The sequence below is a fragment of the Triticum dicoccoides genome, chromosome 2B (genome assembly GCF_002162155.2).
Source record: "Triticum dicoccoides isolate Atlit2015 ecotype Zavitan chromosome 2B, WEW_v2.0, whole genome shotgun sequence".
NCBI classification, from domain to species: Eukaryota; Viridiplantae; Streptophyta; class Magnoliopsida; order Poales; family Poaceae; genus Triticum; species Triticum dicoccoides.
Window position 1 is genome coordinate 681,179,573 of NC_041383.1, and position 17,775 is coordinate 681,197,347.

The 17,775-nt window shown below is 47.3% G+C and overlaps 1 protein-coding gene across 1 annotated transcript in view; it reads right to left on the reverse strand.

The window, feature by feature from the left end:
• Positions 1-9,285: 9,285 nt before the first annotated feature.
• LOC119361136 (oxysterol-binding protein-related protein 1C-like) overlaps positions 9,286-17,775 on the reverse strand; it is a gene marked incomplete at its 3' end in the record, with an annotated part of 34,787 nt that continues 26,297 nt past the window's right edge. Inside the window, exons 4-9 of the mRNA XM_037626493.1 lie at positions 12,106-12,414; positions 11,647-12,012; positions 11,026-11,041; positions 10,444-10,883; positions 9,676-9,831; positions 9,286-9,309 (exon numbers count right to left, since the gene is read on the reverse strand). Coding sequence (XP_037482390.1) covers positions 9,286-9,309; positions 9,676-9,831; positions 10,444-10,883; positions 11,026-11,041; positions 11,647-12,012; positions 12,106-12,414 — 1,311 coding nt within the window. The remainder of the gene's footprint in view (positions 9,310-9,675; positions 9,832-10,443; positions 10,884-11,025; positions 11,042-11,646; positions 12,013-12,105; positions 12,415-17,775) is intronic.

A 17,775-nucleotide genomic window follows, 5' to 3' on the forward strand; every position in this document is an offset into this window, starting at 1 on the left:
CACCTGCTACACCCTTCTGATGAAATAATTAGCTACAATGCTCGTCTGGTTCAGAATGCCAAGGCAAGGATTTATGCATTGAACGCATTGAACGCTGCACCCCTCAAGGGCATTGAAAACATTCCCGTCGTTTGTGACTTCCTCGACGTCTTTCCTGAAGAACTTCCAGGAATTCCCCCTGCTAGAGCTGTCGAATTCGTCATCAACTTGAAACCAGGCACCACTCCTATAGCCAAACGACCTTACAAGATGCCGCCGCATGAACTCCTTGAGCTTAAGGAGGAAATCGACAAATCTCTTCGAAGTGGTTTTGTCAAGAAGAAAGATGGGACAAACCGATTAGTCCAAGACTACCGACCTATAAACCAAGCTACCATTCAGAACAAATACCCTCTTCCTCGTATCAATGATCTATATTATCAACTGGCTGGTTCGTCAGTGTTCTCTAAACTCGACTTGAGGTTGGGTTACCACCAGATCCGTGTTCGTGAAGAGGATATCCCAAAGACTGCCTTCATGACTCGTTATGGTTCATATGAGTACACCGTCATGTCTTTCGGCTTAACCAATGCTCCAGCCACCTTCTCTCGACTGATGAACTATATATTCATGGATTACCTCGACAAGTTCGTCGTGGTTTATCTGGATGATATCCTGGTATTTTCCAAGAATGAAGAAGAGCATGCTGAACATCTTCATCTTGTGCTGGAAAAGCTACGAGAGCATCAGCTATATGCCAAGTTCTCCAAGTGTGAATTCTGGCTACCCGAAGTAACCTATCTCGGGCATGTCATCTCTAAGGATGGTATTGCCGTCAACCCTAAACGAGTCCAGGCTATTCTTGATTGGACTCCTCCGAAGAACGTTAAGCAAGTCAGAAGTTTTCTCGGTCTCGCCAGCTATTGCCGTCGATTCGTCGAGAACTTCTCCAAGATCGCCAGGCCTCTGACTAACCTGTTGCATAAGGGCATCAAGTTCCAATGGATAGACAAATTTCAGGAAAGCTTCCAGGCACTCAAAGACAAGTTGACTTCTGCCCCAGTACTAGATCCACCTGATACTAAGAAGGACTTCGTCATTTACTGCGACGCTTCTCGTCAAGGATTAGGCTGTGTCCTAATGCAGGAGCGCAAAGTGATTGCCTATGCCTCTCGTCAATTGCGCCCTCACGAAGAGAACTACCCAGTTCACGACCTCGAGCTTGCTGCTGTTATCCATGCACTGAAACAGTGGCGACTTACCTTCTCGGTAATTGTTGCGAGATCTTCACCGACCACCAAAGTCTGAAGTATCTGTTTACTCAGCCAGACCTGAACCTCCGTCAGCAGAGGTGGATGGAGATTGTTGCAGACTTTGACTTGGGTATTTCCTATACACCAGGCAAGGCTAATGTAATGGCTGATGCCTTGAGCCGCAAGTCTTACTGCAACCACCTCCAGATTCACAAAGTTCAGCCCTCACTTGTTGAAGAATTCAGAAAGCTGAACCTCCATATTGTTCCTCCGGGTGCACTCGCTCCCCCTCCTGAGGAGTTTTGCAAGATGAATCTCCGTGTTGTTTCCCAGGGTTCCCTCTATACCCTGGCTGTCAAACCCGATCTCGTGAGCTCCATCAAGACAATACAGGGATATGACTCTGAAGCCCACAAGATTAAGCGCGACCTCAAAGAAGGAAAGCCCTCATTCTTCACTATTGCTGATGATGGCGCTTGTACTTCAAAGGCCGCCTAGTGGTGCCGTGTAAGGAGGAAAACCTGAATATGACTCAGAAGGTTATGAAAGAAGCTCATGATACGCCTCTATGTATCCATCCTGGTAGTACAAAGATGTACCAGGACATTCGTCAAAGATTCTGGTGGTCTAACATGAAGCAAGACATTGCTCGCTATGTTGCCGAGTGTGACGTTTGCCGTCGTATCAAAGCAGAACATCAAAGGCCTGCTGGAACTCTGCAACCTATCTCTATTCCTGAATGGAAATGGGACCATGTTGAAATGGACTTCGTCACTGGATTTCCCAAATCGCAAAAAGGTAATGATGCTATTCTTGTCGTCATTGACCGGCTTTCTAAAGTTGCACATTTTCTGGCTGTCAAGGAAACGATCACTGCTAGTTAGCTGGCAAACCTCTACATGTCCAGAATTGTCTCGCTTCACGGTATTCCATTAGTAATTAGTTCAGACCGTGGCAGCTTATTCACTTAAAGATTCTGGGCAAGTTTCCAAGAAGCTATGGGGACTCACTTATCTTTCAGTACTGCATTTCATCCGCAGTCACAAGGGCAAGTTGAACGTGTCAACCAAGTTCTCGAAGACATGCTTCGAGCTTGTGTTATTTCCTTCGGCAAGAAATGGGAGGAATCTCTCCTGTATGCTGAGTTCTCTTATAACAATAGCTATCAAGCTAGTCTGAAGATGGCCCCCTTTGAAGTGTTATATGGACGAAAGTGCCGAACCCCTCTGAACTGGTCAGAAACTGGGGAACGTCCACTCTTCGGTCCGGATATTATCCAACATGCCGAAGAACAAGTCTGCATTATTCGCGAGCATCTCAAGACTGCTCAGTCACGTCAGAAGAGTGAGTATGACCGTCATCATAAAGACATGGTCTACCAACCTGGCGAAAAGGCCTATCTTCGCGTTACACCAATGAAGGGTGCTCACCGCTTCGGGATCAAGGGAAAGCTAGCTCCTCGCTATATTGGCCCATTCAATATTCTAGAAAGGCGTGGAAAAGTGGCATATCAACTGGAGCTTCCGCCGAACCTTTCTCAGGTTCACGATGTGTTCCACGTGTCACAGCTCCGCCGATGCTTCAAGGACCCAATCCGAGCAGTGGATCATGAAGTGCTCGAATTACAACAGGACCTCTCCTATAAAGAGCATCCGGTCCGCATTCTCGACCAAGCTGAACGCTGCACATGCCAGAAGGCGATCAAGTTCCTCAAAGTCCAGTGGTCGCACCATTCTGAAGATGAAGCCACCTGGGAGCGCGAGGATCGCCTGCGTGATGAGTACCCCGCATTGTTTCCTTCTACCACCTAAATCTCGGGACGAGATTTCTTGTAGTGGAGGAGATTTGTAACGCCCGGATAATTAGGCTACGATAAAACTCTCCTGATGATGCCGTGTCATCTATGTTACTGTTGCTAATTAAGTGGTAGTTCAAAAACATTGCAAATTCAAAAATGAATTAGCGACAAACACCCAAAGTTTTCAAAAGTCAAAACAAAAATGTTCGGGGGGTGCCAAATATTGCATAGGTAATTATGATGAAGTAAACACATTTTTAGAAAATGACTAAATACTTTAAAATGAAATAAAACAGAAAAGAAAAATAAAGAAAAGAAAAAAAGAAAGAGAAAGGAAAACCCCCCCAAACCCCCCTGGGCCAACTGGCCCAGCTAACCCAGCCGACCGGCCCAGCCGGCCCAGCCCCCCGCACCGCACCACCCTTCCTGTTCCTTGGTCGCGCGCCATTACAGGGCGCGGTCGCCACTGGACCCGCTTGCCGGCGTTGAGGAGGATAAGGCCGCCACGCCTCCGCCTCCTCGGTCTCTCCTCCCGCTCGCCCCCACTCTCCCCTCGGTCCAAACGCCTCCCCCCTCAGATCCACCTCGCTCTCCCCCTTGTTCCCCACCACGACCGAACGCTGCCATGGACCCGCCGTCGTGAATTGCGCGGCCATAGTCATTGCCTCGCCGCGCCTGCGTGTCCGTCATCACCGCCGCCGTCTTCCTCGTCGACCGGTGGCCACAGCTGGAGCTCGGAGGCGCTGCTGCAACGCCCCCCTTCTCCCACATCTCCGGTCGCCACCATTCGTCACCAACTCCGGTGACGCCCCTGCTGCTACTAAACCACCACGGGCCATCTTGCGTGCCGCACGGTGAGCCCCTCCTCCTGCTCCTCCTAGATGGGCCCGTTGCGCACCGTAGCTACCTCATGCCGTTGCCGTAAGCCCGTCGCCGCGGATCGCCTCGCCGCCGTGGCCATGCACTCCGTCGTGCTCGCCTGAGCACGGTATAGTGCTCCTGATGCTCATAGGAGCCCAACGCGCCTGCGCACGCTCCCCCCGTGCCTCCTAGCGTGTTTCCCGTTGGGGACCCGACTGCGCCGCCGCCTGCGTGCGTCGCCGGCGGCCTTCCGGCGACCAAATGGTCACAGGGCCGAGCCCTTTGTGCTCAGCGCATCGCGCAGCTCCACCATAGCCTTCCCGCTCGCCCCGAAGCGCGCTGCATCGCCGTCTTCGTCTCATGCCCGAACCACCTCGCCGCCGTCGAGCCTGTGGCGCTCGATTCCGGCCACCCCCGCCGACGTGCTCCCCTCCATCGGACGCGGCGCGAAGAGGCCATTCCAGAGAGCCTGGCCGCGCTCGATTTGGTGCCCCATGGGCAAAATCCGACGCTCGCCCAAGTCACGCCGCCGCGAAAACAAACTCGCCGGCGTTTAAACGCTGGCCAGCTGACGTGGCATGCGTGGGGCCCCACCCTGGGTCACTGCCTGTGGGCCTGGGGGCCCCAACTGGCCATGTTGACCGGGTCAACTACGCTGATGTGGCAGCTACTACCACTGACATGCGGGCCCACACCATTTAAAACATTTTGTAAACAATTAAAATGCTAATTATTTCGTTAATTAATTTAATTAACTAAACAGTCACTGACTACTAGGTCCCACCCACTAATTAATCCATTTAGTTGGACTAAACCCCCCTGTTAGTGACCCAGACAATGACATCTGGGACCCACTGGACCCACCTGTCTGGTTTGACTGGTCAACCGACCAGTTGACCTGCTCACATCACTCTGATGTCATGCCTGCGTTATCATTCACTGTTTTGGATAATGTTGGATTTAAATAAATAGTTAAAAACAGAAAATGAGTTAAATCTTTAGAAAATCATATCTTTTAATCTGTAACTCGGATGAAAATACTTTCTACATGAAAGTTGCTCAGAACGACGAGACGAATCCGGATACGTAGCCCGTTCGTCCACCACACATCCCTAGCATAGCAAACACACAACTTTCCCCCTCTGGTTCATTTGTCCGAAAACGCGAAACACCGGGAATACTTTCCCGGATGTTTTCCCCCTTCGTCGGTATCACCTACTACCGCGATTGGGCACACCTAGCATCGTTACTTGTCATGTCATGCATCGATATGCATCTGTTTGCATGGTATTTATTGTTTCTTCCCCCTCTTCTCTCCGGTAGACTACGAGACCGACGCTGCTGCTGCCCAGTTCGACTACGGAGTTGACGACCCCTCCTTCTTGCCAGAGCAACCAGGCAAGCCCCCCCTTGATCACCATATATCACCTATTCTTCTCTATACTGCTTGCATTAGAGTAGTGTAGCATGTTACTGTTTGGTTACTCCTATTCTGTTGCATAGCCTGTCATTGTTGCTACAGTCATTGATACCCTACCCGCAATCCTAAATGCTTAGTATAGGATGCTAGTTTATCATCATTGGCCCTACATTCTTGTCAGTCTGCCTTTCTATACTATTGGGCCGTGATCACTCGGGAGGTGATCACGGGTATATACTATACATACATACATATTATACAGATGGTGACTAAAGTCGGGTCAGCTCGTTGAGTACCCGCAAGTGATCCCGATGTGGGGGCTGAAAGGACAGGTGGCTCCATCCCGGTAGAGGTGGGCCTGGGTTCCCGACGGCCCCCGACTGTTACTTTGTGGCGGAGCGACAGGGCAGGTTGAGACCACCTAGGAGACAGGTGGACCTGGCCCTGGTCGGCGTTCACGGTTGCTTCATAATAACACGCTTAACGAGATCTTGGTATTTGATCTGAGTCTGGCTACTGGTCTATACGCACAAACCAACTACGCGGGAACAGTTATGGGCACTCGACGTCGTGGTATCAACCGAAGCCTTCTTGACGTCAGCGACGGAGCGGCGTGCGCCGGATTGGACCGCGTAACGTGACTTCCTTTGTAATGGAGGTTGCTAGGTCTGCTTCCGGCCGCCCTCGCAACATGCAGGTGTGCAATGGGCGATGGGCCCAGACCCCTGCGTGCATAGGATTCAGACCGGTAGGCTGACCTCTCTATTGTGCCTAGGTGGGGCCGCGACGTGTTGATCTTTCGAGGCCGGGCATGACCCAGGAAAGTGTGTCCAGCCAAATGGGATCGAGCGTGTTGGGTTATGTGGTGCACCCTTGTAGGGAAGTTAATCTATTCGAATAGCCGTGATCTTCGGTAACAGGACGACTTGGAGTTGTACCTTGACCTTATGACAACTAGAACCGGATACTTAATAAAACACACCCTTCCAAGTGCCAGATACTACCCAATGATCGCTCTCTACCAGGGCGACGAGGAGAGGATCGCCGGGTAGGATTATGCTATGTGTTGCTACCTGTAGGACTTCAATCTACTCTCTTCTATATGCTGCACGACGGAGGCTGCCAGAAGCGTAGTCTTCGATAGGACTAGCTACCCCCCTCTTATTCTGGCATTCTGCAGTTCAGTCCACTGATATGGCCTCCTTACACATATACCCATGCATATGTAGGGTAGCTCCTTGCTTGCGAGTACTTCGGATGAGTACTCACGGTTGCTTTGCTCCCTCTTTTCCCCCGTTTTCCTCTTCTTCTCGGATGCCGCTACTAGACGTTGGAGCCCAGGAGCCAGACGCCACCGTCGACGACGACTACTACACTGGAGGTGCCTACTACTACGTGCAGGCGGCTGACAACGACCAGGAGTAGTTAGGAGGATCCCAAGCAGGAGGCCTGCGCCTCCTTCGATCTGTATCCCAGTTTGTGCTAGCCTTCTTAAGGCAGACTTGTTTACTTATGTCTGTACTCAGATATTGTTACTTCCGCTGACTCGTCTATGATCGAGCACTTGTATTCGAGCCCTCGAGGCCCCTGGCTTGTATTATGATGCTTGTATGACTTATTTATGTTTTTAGAGTTGTGTTGTGATATCTTCCCGTGAGTCCTTGATCTTGACCGTACACGTTTGCATGCATGATTAGTGTACGATTGAATCGTGGGCGTCACAATGATTTACGGAACTCACATACCAAAGAGAAAGGCGCAAACACGCACTCTGAGACGTATACGATGTAGAGCCCTTCGCCCCCAAGTTCAATCCTTGGTCGGCGTGCTCGATCACTTTCGATCGCAGGGATCATCCGACTAGCACTACTAAAAAAACCGCTACTAATGGCGCACCTAATTTGGCCATTAATGGCGCATCACCGGTGCGCCATTACTAGCACGCCATTAGTAATTTTTACTAATGGCGCATCAGTGGTGCGCCATTAGTATCTGGTATACTAATGGCGCACCACTGGTGCGCCATTAGTATAGGCCACGGTGCGCCATTAGTATGCCTCCCAGGGGCCATGTATACCCAGGTGCTTTGGCATACTAATGGCGCACGACCACGAGATGCGCCATTAGTAACAGCGGCATACTAATGGCGCACTGTCCAGTGATGCGCCATTAGTATGCTTTGTCATACTAATGGCGCACTGTCATGTGATGCGCCATTAGTATGAATATTAGGTTTTTTTTATTTTTTTTCTGTTTTTTGCACAGGTTACAAAATGTATAATTTGACAAAATATAGACATCACACATCAACAACAGATTCATCGAATACAATAGAAGATTAGTCTTTGAATACAATTCATCATATTAGTCTCCAAATACAATTCATCATATTAGTCTCCAATTTTTATTATAGTAAGAATATTACAATGTCTTTACAAGTTTCCAATAAAAGGAAAATTGCAAGGAAATAAAAAAAACTAAAGCTAATCTTCTAGTAATCTTTTCTTCTTTTTCTTCACTTTATCCCTGCAAAATGTAACAAAATAAACAGAAACACAAACAAACTATTTATAACATGTCAATACTGTCATTTTTTCAGACAAAGTAACTAACAACTTCAGTGAGACAGGCATAGTGCAGTGTGAATTTCAATTGGCTAAATCATATATAGAAATCAATATCTTCTCTATGAACCTGAAACTGAGATGACTGGACTAATTTTGCACATTTGATTTATGAATTTATTCTTCTTCGACAACCAACTAAACTTCGGATCACCTTCTAAGCATTTGTACATACTACATAGGCTGATTAATCCAACAGCCACAATGCAAATATCGACTATTTCCATTCAACTTCTTCACTTACTCATTATTATCTAATGAAACCATTCGTAACTAATGAAGCAGATTGGCTGAAGTTATCATGTCTACATTTGGCTGGTAGGATGGAACATTTCTGGATTGGGAGTCAATGAGCTTTATGCTTTCAATTCTCACTGTTTTATTCAGGTGGTACAAGTAACATTTCAGCCTATTTCTAGATAAAAGCCCACCCTCTGTATGAGGCTTCACTGCCCAAAAGGCTGAAGTTGGAATATGATCAAACTATTCAGAGCACTATAGGGCCAAAATGGTCCTTTGAATTCAATAGTTGATTTCGGAGCACAATAGGGTCAAAATGGTCCTTTGAATTCAGTAGTTGATTTCTGAGCCAAAATACTATTTATTTTATTTGTGCGCAATATTGCCTTTTTTTTCAAAATAATAGCATAAGGCTCAAGACTTGTATCATTTTCAAGTTAGATTCTAAAATTCCTGGGTGCCAAAACTTTGAGAAACATCACATTAAACACCAACTATTTTTCAAAGGAAATCGATACACATTGTTAAAAGGTGAACCCATTATGCTTTCAAATGAATATATATAAACTGCTAAAAATATGTCTTGCCAAAAGGCACAGATGCATCACTTGCTTTAACTAATATGCATGGAAAAGCATCATCTTAGTGACAAACAAACTGCAAAGTTAGGAAATAAAAGGAGAAATCAGAAGAACAAGCATACAAAATACATCTAGTATACATGCAATTTATTAAATACCTGATGAGGGTTGCGATCAATAATTGATTGCTCCTTGAACTTCAGCTTACATGAATATTCGCGATTACCTTGAATGCGCATAGTACCATAGTGATCACAGTACAGTTTACCCAATATGAGATTGTAAATGGAAGTGGTCACCTGTGATAGCATATTTTCAGTTAATCATTTCACAGAGTCAATCATTTCACAGAGTTAACCATTTCTTGATAACTAGGTAATAATACCTTGCTCCACTGGAAAACTTCACCATCATCAAACTCCAGTGTTAACACACCAACAGGATCAAGTTGAATGGAGCGACCCCAGAACTTGCTCTTTAGGTTGCTATCTGCCCAAAACCTCCAACCATTTCCCTCACAGTGGCATGAAACAACCATTGGATGATGACTAACCTCGCAGGTGGTATTGAATATTTTTATGTAAACCAACATGCAGAAGCAAATAAACTAAACTTCAAGAAAATCTGTAGTGGCCTCAAATATCTGTTAGTCTACAAAAGAAAGGCTATTTGATGATTCAACATGTACAGAGTAGAAAATCCGAAGTAACGACTACATGGGGCACTGCAGCAGTATTGCAGCGGGCTGTTCTGAAAGCAGTATTCAAACTAGTTCATGGAGAAGTTTAAGGTGTTACGTTACATAAACTCACTATCAGAATGTAAGAAATAAGTTAGGAGAATGAACAGTGGACTATGCTAACCAACAGTAAGAACTTGTTCTTCATATTACTGGATTTCTAAAGGTTCATAAAAATATCTTTTCTGAGAAAAAACGAAGACCTTTATCTGGATAATCTGCTTCATAGGTCTCCCCAAGAAGAGGGTTGAAGGGCTTACAACTCCTTCCATCCGTAGAGGCATAACCAGAAACAACAAATGCTGCAACGCTTAGAATCCTCATCACACTATCCCCCTGAGTATTCAACATAGAGATGTAAGATGCATAAATGTGGTTCATCTCATGATAGAAATAAGCAAATAAACATGTCCAATCACAAGTTAGTTATTGCCACTACTACAGATAACATGCACACAGAAAAGTTCTGACATCTTTGCAAAGAAACAAAATGGTAGAGAACAGGTTAAACATAATGACACCAAGAAGTGTTAGAGGCGGATTTAGAATGCACTCGAATGAGTTTAGAGTAAAACGGAAGACATTGCATAAAGGTGTAATATGTAGGACACAAACAGGAGTAATCACATAAGTACATTGATATCCTCTTTGGTACAAACCAAAACTAAGATTGGATATATACTACAACTGCAAAGCAGGAGATAACAAGAACAACCTGAAGAGGAGTAGAGGACACGGTGCAAAATCGAACAAAACCACCTCTAAGCTACTTATGTTTCAGGTTAAACTACTTAAGTTCTACTCCCTCCGTTCAAAAATAGATGACTCAGCTTTGTACTAACTTTAGTACAAAGTTGGGTCATCTATTTTGGAACGGAGGGAGTAGTATGAAAGGGAAAGTCACGCACTTCCTGTCACATGCTGAGAATAATGAGGAAGAAGACATACCCTTTTGCCCCATTCATATGCACGATCAATAAGGTAGGAATACTCAAGATCCTCGAAACATTTTTGTAATGATGAAAGAGGTTCATTGAAGTAAACAGGCAGACAGACTTTGGTAAGATCCTTTCCTATGTTGTCCTTGATCTTTGAACACAAACTAACACCCTTCTCTTTCTCAACTGGATCTGGTAGCTTCTTACGCCTTCTCACATATGGATAATTAATTCCAACAGACTTCATAGAAGGATCAATTCCATCCATCGGGTAGTCGTCCTCATCATCTGAACCAGCTTCAGATCTTTGGAAATCAGATCCACTGCTTTTAAAAGAACTAGATGAAAGGAAATCAGTTGTATCAAAATATATGTTCTCTTCATCGTCAGTCTCCTCTTCAGCAGGATCTTGTGGTTCATTGTAATCATCAGACTCGCTACCACTTCCTTCTGAAAAAAGAGGAATGGTAATTTAAGTTGTCAACAAAAGTAAATCAAATATTGAATCGACATTCATGATATAATCCAAAGAGAGTTTGCAAGGAACACCGAGGACTCCATAAAAGAGAAATCCAATATGTGCATTCAAGACCTCGGAAAGTTGGTATCTAAGAACAACAAATGAAGAAATCATGAATGGAAAGGGAGAGAGGGAGAAGATCTAGACTGATCTCCAAAACTGTTGCTAACGGAACTACAAGTTACTAATTTACAACTAAAAAAGTGGTTATCACGTATCAAACAGTTATCAAACGGTCCATGCTGATTGAATGGTCAACCTATCCACCCCTCGTCCCTCGAACCAAAAGCATAGATGGCTATCTCTAACCATTTGGGATACCCATAGCCAGTCAAAGCTATCCCGTGAACCAAAGACAACCCTAGTAAATATGATGTCCATCCGCTCATGCATGTATATAGTTTGCTTACACTTCGGCTAACCAATCAGCAATGCTCATATTGAACCAAACCACCACAGTTTTGTCTGACATTCTAGAGTTACAGCTATTTTAGATGGTATATGTGTGTGGAGTTATTCACCAGCGTAAGTCAGAAATTCACCAGCGTACGTCAGTAGCTCTGTACTTGTTTCTTCATTAATTAAACCATGTAGAGAATGGCACAATATCACACCATGCAGTGGACACCAAAATTTCCTACTCCCATGCACGATCAAGTTCTGTTCGAAGCAGGGTCAAATAGATATGAATACCTCTAGGTGGCGGAGCGTGTCAAGGAGTAGCGCCTGCTTCTGCTTGAGAAGCACAAGCTGCTTGTGCAGCGCCTCGAACTCCTCCCGCACGATCCTCTCGCTGTCAGCAATGGCAGCATCGCTGACCCCTTCCTGCTGCAGGCGCTTCTTCAGGCGCTCGGTGGAGACCGCCGCGGCCGCCGCAGTGTCCCCCGGCCCGACCATCTCGCTGGTGGACATCCTCGGGAACATCTCCTTGGTGGCACAGAGCGCCTCGAGCCATGCGGCCCTGTCCTCCCTCGTCTCGGCCCGCAGGTGCAGCCTCTTGGTCCCCGAGAAGATGGAGAACCTCCTGTCGTCCGATCTGCTCTCTCTGACGGTCGACACCTGCACGTCAACCACCCGTTTCAGCGTCAGAGACAGAGGGAAATGGATCTGCGGATCAGAGGAGCGAATCGAAGCATCGAGCGGGCGACTGACCTTGAGGTGGATTTCGCTGAGGGGCTTGCGGGGCGTCTGGTGGTGGCCGTGGCCGTTGGAGTGGGGGGCGGAGGCGGAGGAGGGGCGCGCGAGGCGGCGGAGCGAGTCCTCGCCGATGACCTTGGCGCCGCGGTCGGTGTCGCGGGAGAGGTCGATGCGGTCGGGCCCGTGGATCTTGTAGTAGGAGAGCACGCCGTCGCTGAGCGCGAACCAGCGGGGCCGCCATCCGCGGCCGTAGTTGACCCACTTGTAGAGGACCCCGGAGATGCCAGATCCGGTGTCGCCATGGCCGGCCTCCTCCTGTGGTGCCTGCTAGGTCGCCATGGCCGCGGGCTCCTTGTCCGTGGTGGCTGGATCTGGGGCCTTGGGGTGGCAGGGAGCTCCTCCTCCTGCAGCTCGGCGGCCTCCACACCCCGGAGCAACGCCGTCGCCGGAGGACGTGGTCACCTGCTCTCCTCTGGATCTGGTGAGGAGGGTTGGGGAAGGAGCTCACCACGGCTCCATGCCCTGGATCTGGTGTGAGGGAGGGGGAAGGGAGCTCGCCGTGGTCAGGAGGGAGAGGAAGAGGCGGGCGGCCGGGGCTTCCCGATCTAAATCAAAGTCGAGGGAGGTGGGTGGGTGTGTCAGGAGGAAGGTGAGGGGGAGAGAACGTGACAAGAGGGAGGGGATAAGGGGTGATAGCAATGGCGCACTGGTAGGGGTGCGCCATACGTATAGATAGCAATGGCGCATCTCTTACTGGTGCGCCATTACTAGTTAAAACTAGTAATGGCGCACGGTGGAACAGTGCGCCATTAGTAGTTTTGCAAAAAAAGGAATAAAAAATATAATTAAAAAAACAACATTAGTGGCGCACTTTCCGACAGGTGCACCATTACTAGTTATAACTAGTAATGGCGCACTGTGTCTGGATGCGCCATTAGTATGTTTGGACAGGCGCACTAGTTCAAATTTTTTTTGATACTAATGGCGCACCCTGGGCCAGGTGCGCCATTAGTAGTTTCAACTCTAATGGCGTATCAGAAGGTGGTGCGCCATTAGTATGTACTAATGGCGCACCACTTGTCCGGTGCACCATTAGTGTCAATCTCATCTATAGCCCTTTTTCTAGTAGTGTAGTATCCGACACGGAGGATCGGCTGCCTTGGTGGTCAACCCAATAATTAACGGATACCATCTCACCCGAGTCCTCATGGATGGCGGCAATAGTCTTAATCTGATATATCAGGACACTGTCCGCAAGATGGGGATAGACCCGTCAAGAATAAGCCAAAGCAGTACTACCTTTAAAGGAGTAATACCAAGCATAGAGGCCCGCTGCACGGGCTCTCTACTACTAGAGGTTGTATTCGGTTCTCCCGACAACTTATGAAGCGAAGAATTAATTTTCGACATCGCTCCATTCTGAAGCGGCTATCACGCACTACTCGGAAGAACGACTTTCGCTTGTTTCAATGCAGTACCGCACTACGCTTATCTTAAACTTGAGATGCCCGGTCCACGTGGCGTCATTATAGTTAGCAGAAATACAGAGTGTTCCTTACGTGCGAAAGAATATGTGGAGGCTCTAGCATCCAAACACTAAACGGCCGCTCCAAAATAGAATAAATGACCGGTCGTCAAGACCGCAGACACGGTTAGACGAGTCTGTCGCACCACTAGTCATAGCAGCCCAGATAAAGCTGAGCTTGGGTCGATGGATATACCCCCATAGATGGTGCTAGGGGCTACCCGCATGTAAAAAGGCCCATAGTTCGGCTCAACCCTATTAATACAATAATAGATTGCATTTTTATGGTTCATTAAGAATAACTAACTTTTCGCACGAAGTCTTTCACCTGGGTTTTTCCTCTTTTACAGACGATCATCGTGCTACACCCTTCCAGGATACGACACAATGGAGACAAAGGCGAAGACGTGCAACAGGGCCCTGCTCAAAGGTTTCTTTTTAGATTAAGACCCTGTGTAAACCTTTTTTGATGTCTCTTGTTGCTTCACACCCTCCGGGCACTTAAAACAACCGAGAGGGATACTGGCGTTATCGGCATTTGTAACACCCCAAAATTTTAACCAGGTTTTAATTATTAAAATTTTGCCAAGAGTTAAATTTTTTTTGCCTGCAAGAATATTTCTGTTGATTTCAAAACCTTTCTTTTAATATTAAGGATTTATTTTTCCCAAGTGGATCCTTCCAAACATATTGAACTTCTATGCCATCTCAACAATTTCCTAATCAGTAGGTTTATTTATTAAATTATTCCACCCTGAGCTATATTCATTAAAATGACTTGTTTTAAGTTTTGAAGCTCTTTTTGAACTACAACCAGTTGATAGATTTATCTAAAAATCTAGCCAAAATTTGGAGATGTCATGTGATGTCTCTAAATCACTTTTATGCAATAATATAGTTCATTCATTGCATATTTTGAGTGCTACACATGTTTTTCTTCTCTGGTCCAGTAGGCATTTTTGTACTGCAACCCTTTTAAATATTTGTTTCTAGATTCCACCAAAATTATGGGATGTCAGTAGGAGCATATGATTCCATTATATGCAATAATCCAGGGATGATCTTTGAAATTTTTGAGAGAACCAATCTCATCTTCATTTTGGTCCATCATGATAGTTTGTACAGCAACCTTAGTCTTACTTGCCCTCTGGCCCTTGATTCTTGATCCTACTTGTAGACCACCCTACTAAAACCATAAGTCCAGGAGCATACACTCATTTGATCATTTTTGGTTCATGAAATGATACCATTCACTCCCTGCCCAGAAGTGTAGTTTTGCAAAACTTGCACTAGCAAGTTTCTCCCTTTTGCAAACTAACTTCACCACCCTCTTATGCATCCAAATAGACTTCAATCTAGAAGATTTGGCCACTCCAAGAAAAGCCTAAGTGCCCGTGGCATTTTGTCAAACACCTGGAGTGCATGATCAGATTTGACATGAATTGTTGTTGGCATTGTCAACTTGGTCTCCTGACCAAACCACCTTGTCCTCTGAGCTTCACTCTATCAACAACCTAGCTCTGTTGCTTGCCACCCTCACATGTGACCTGTAGCATGCCACGACATTATGTCGAACACCTTCCGTGCGTGCACTGGACGCGCCCAGAGCGCGCGTATTGCACGAGCGACACCCGAGTCGCCGCGTCACACCCTGCACTCACCCCAGCCCGTGACCGACCGCAGCCAGCACGCCGTGTCCCCTTGCGTGCTGCATGCTCCCCCTCACCGCAACGCACCAAGCAGAGCCTCGCTGCATCCCCGGCAAGCCAATGACTAGCCGCCACGGCCGCCCGATAGCCCTGCTCAGGCCAGCGCCGCCCAAGCCACCTCGGCTCGCCACCTGCCCCAGTGAACAGCGCAAACTTATCACCTCGCCCGTCGGCTAGCTACCGTCCTCGCCACGATGCCCTGACGCTACAGGGAGGCGGTTCACCATCGTCCTTATCGCCGGCCGCATCAAACCGGCCTCCACCGCCTATAGAAGGGCCCCGGAGCTCCATCCAGCCCTCGTTCAACCTCCAGTGATCCTCCTAGCGCTACCCTGGCCAACATTCGAGGAGGGGAGGGCCTTCTTCCCCGAGTCTGGCCAGTTCGGTCGCCGCCAAGCACCGGTCGATTCCGTCACCACCAGGGCCTCTCCTTCTCCAATCTCTCCACCAAGAACTCCCCCTCCCTCTAACGAGTGCAACCCCTCGATCAATTTTTGGTCGGAGACCACCACAGCCCAAAAATCACTTTGTCACCGAAGCCCCCCTCCGCAGCGGAGCTCGCCGCCGCCGACTCCCTCCACCCCTGGAGACCCTGCAACCACCGGAAGGACCGCCTAGGAGTGGCGGATCCATCCCTGCACTCAGATGCCCGCGAAGGAACGCCGTTCGCCGGCGACGATCGCCGGACGCCCCGCCTCTGGTCGGGTAGAGAAGAGGAGGGAGTGGGGACTGGTTAAACCTGACCAGTGGGCCCCCTGGACCCACTGTCAGTGACCCAGCCCCGCCTCCACGCGTTTAAGTGGAAGCGTAAAGACCCCGAGTACGTCTCCCCTTTTTGAAGGCGCATTCTGCCCGAAGCGTTTTCTTTTCTGTTTATTATTAAAAACAGATTCTTGACCAAATCTTTGACTGGCTTTATCTTTTTAAATATAACTCCAAATGAATTAATTCTTTTTCCTACCTCTCTCAAATTTGATCTAGTTTATTTTAAGATTTAATTGAAAAATTTTCCAAGCAACTTTTTGTGATGTTTTTATTTTGTGTGTTAATTCATTTATATTTCTAAAATAGGATTTTTGAAGAGAGGAGAAATATTTCAAGAGGTTGAAATGCACCCTGCCTTCCCTTGACCTGAAGGCAAGCATTCTGAATCCTGGCATGATATTTTTGGGTGTTCGTTGACACGTTTATCATACCACCTTATTTCGGAGAGTTGTTATTTCATGTGATGTGATCATTTGCATGAATGCATATTGGTGATTTCCATGATGTTGGAAATGAGCATACTTGTGATGACGATCATCCTCATGTGCCTTGCATGCATACCGGAAGGAACCCGGGAAAAACCTCGGCCTTGGGTAGGCATGAGTTTGTCGCCGGTCTCCGTCGGGACGGTTATGTCCGGTATGGCATGGTAAGGTATAATGAGAGGTGACTTTGTTGGTTGAAATATATTCGTTATGCTAATCATGCAGGGAATACTTAAACCTCCTGAGTCGACCATAGATCGAGTCTTGTTCCAGTAACCCCCATACTTGTTTCGTACTACCACTCGTCTCTACAACAAGTAGAGTACGGTTCAGTAAGTTGTCAATCTCTTTCTAGCACACACCGTACAGAGAGGCCAGGGTGGAAGATACCGGTTGTAGCTGGTAGGCAGGCCACCTGGTCCGGGGGCATGGGTGTTTCCGGTTGAGACCGAGAGGGGAGGCCACCCCTTAGAGCGCGCAATATAAATTTGATCCCATGCTACGCGAGGTTGTAGCCTCCCCACTTAGAGTTTGCTTGACAGGTGTCGTGGGTGATTCCAGACACGTGTGAGTTAAGCTGGTGTGTGCAAGTTAGGTGTGTTTTCAACAAAAAGACCATAGACGGAATTAGTTCCGATGGACTAAAGAAATCCGTTACTCGTGGGTAAAGAGTACACCCTCTGCAGAGATTAAACCTATTCGAATAGCCGTGTCCATGGTTAAGGATTACAGTCTGGGATGGGTCGAGTGTCAGTCTTAGTGTCGGTCTTCGGAGGTGAAATTATTAAATCAGAACTGATATTACAACTTGTGACATGTGATAGTGATGATTGTTATTTTTGTTGTGGGCTAACCCGTGATATTTTTGGTATTATCGAATATCTCTAGGATGGTGCTACCTCCGGGATATTCACTATGATTATTTCTTTTAAAGCCCTTTATGTGGTGTCGCTCAGACGCCCGACTGTGACATTTCTTTTAAAGCCCTGTCTGTGATGTCGCTCAGACGTCCGACTGTGGCATTTCTTTTAAAGCCCTTTATGTGGTGTCGCTTAGACGCCCGACTGTGGCATCTCTTTTAAAGCCCTTTATGTGGTGTCGCTCAGACGCCCGACTGTGGCATTTCTTTTAAAGCCCTGTTTCTGATGTCGCTCAGACGTCCGACTGTGGCATTTCTTTTAAAGCCCTGTCTGTGATGTCG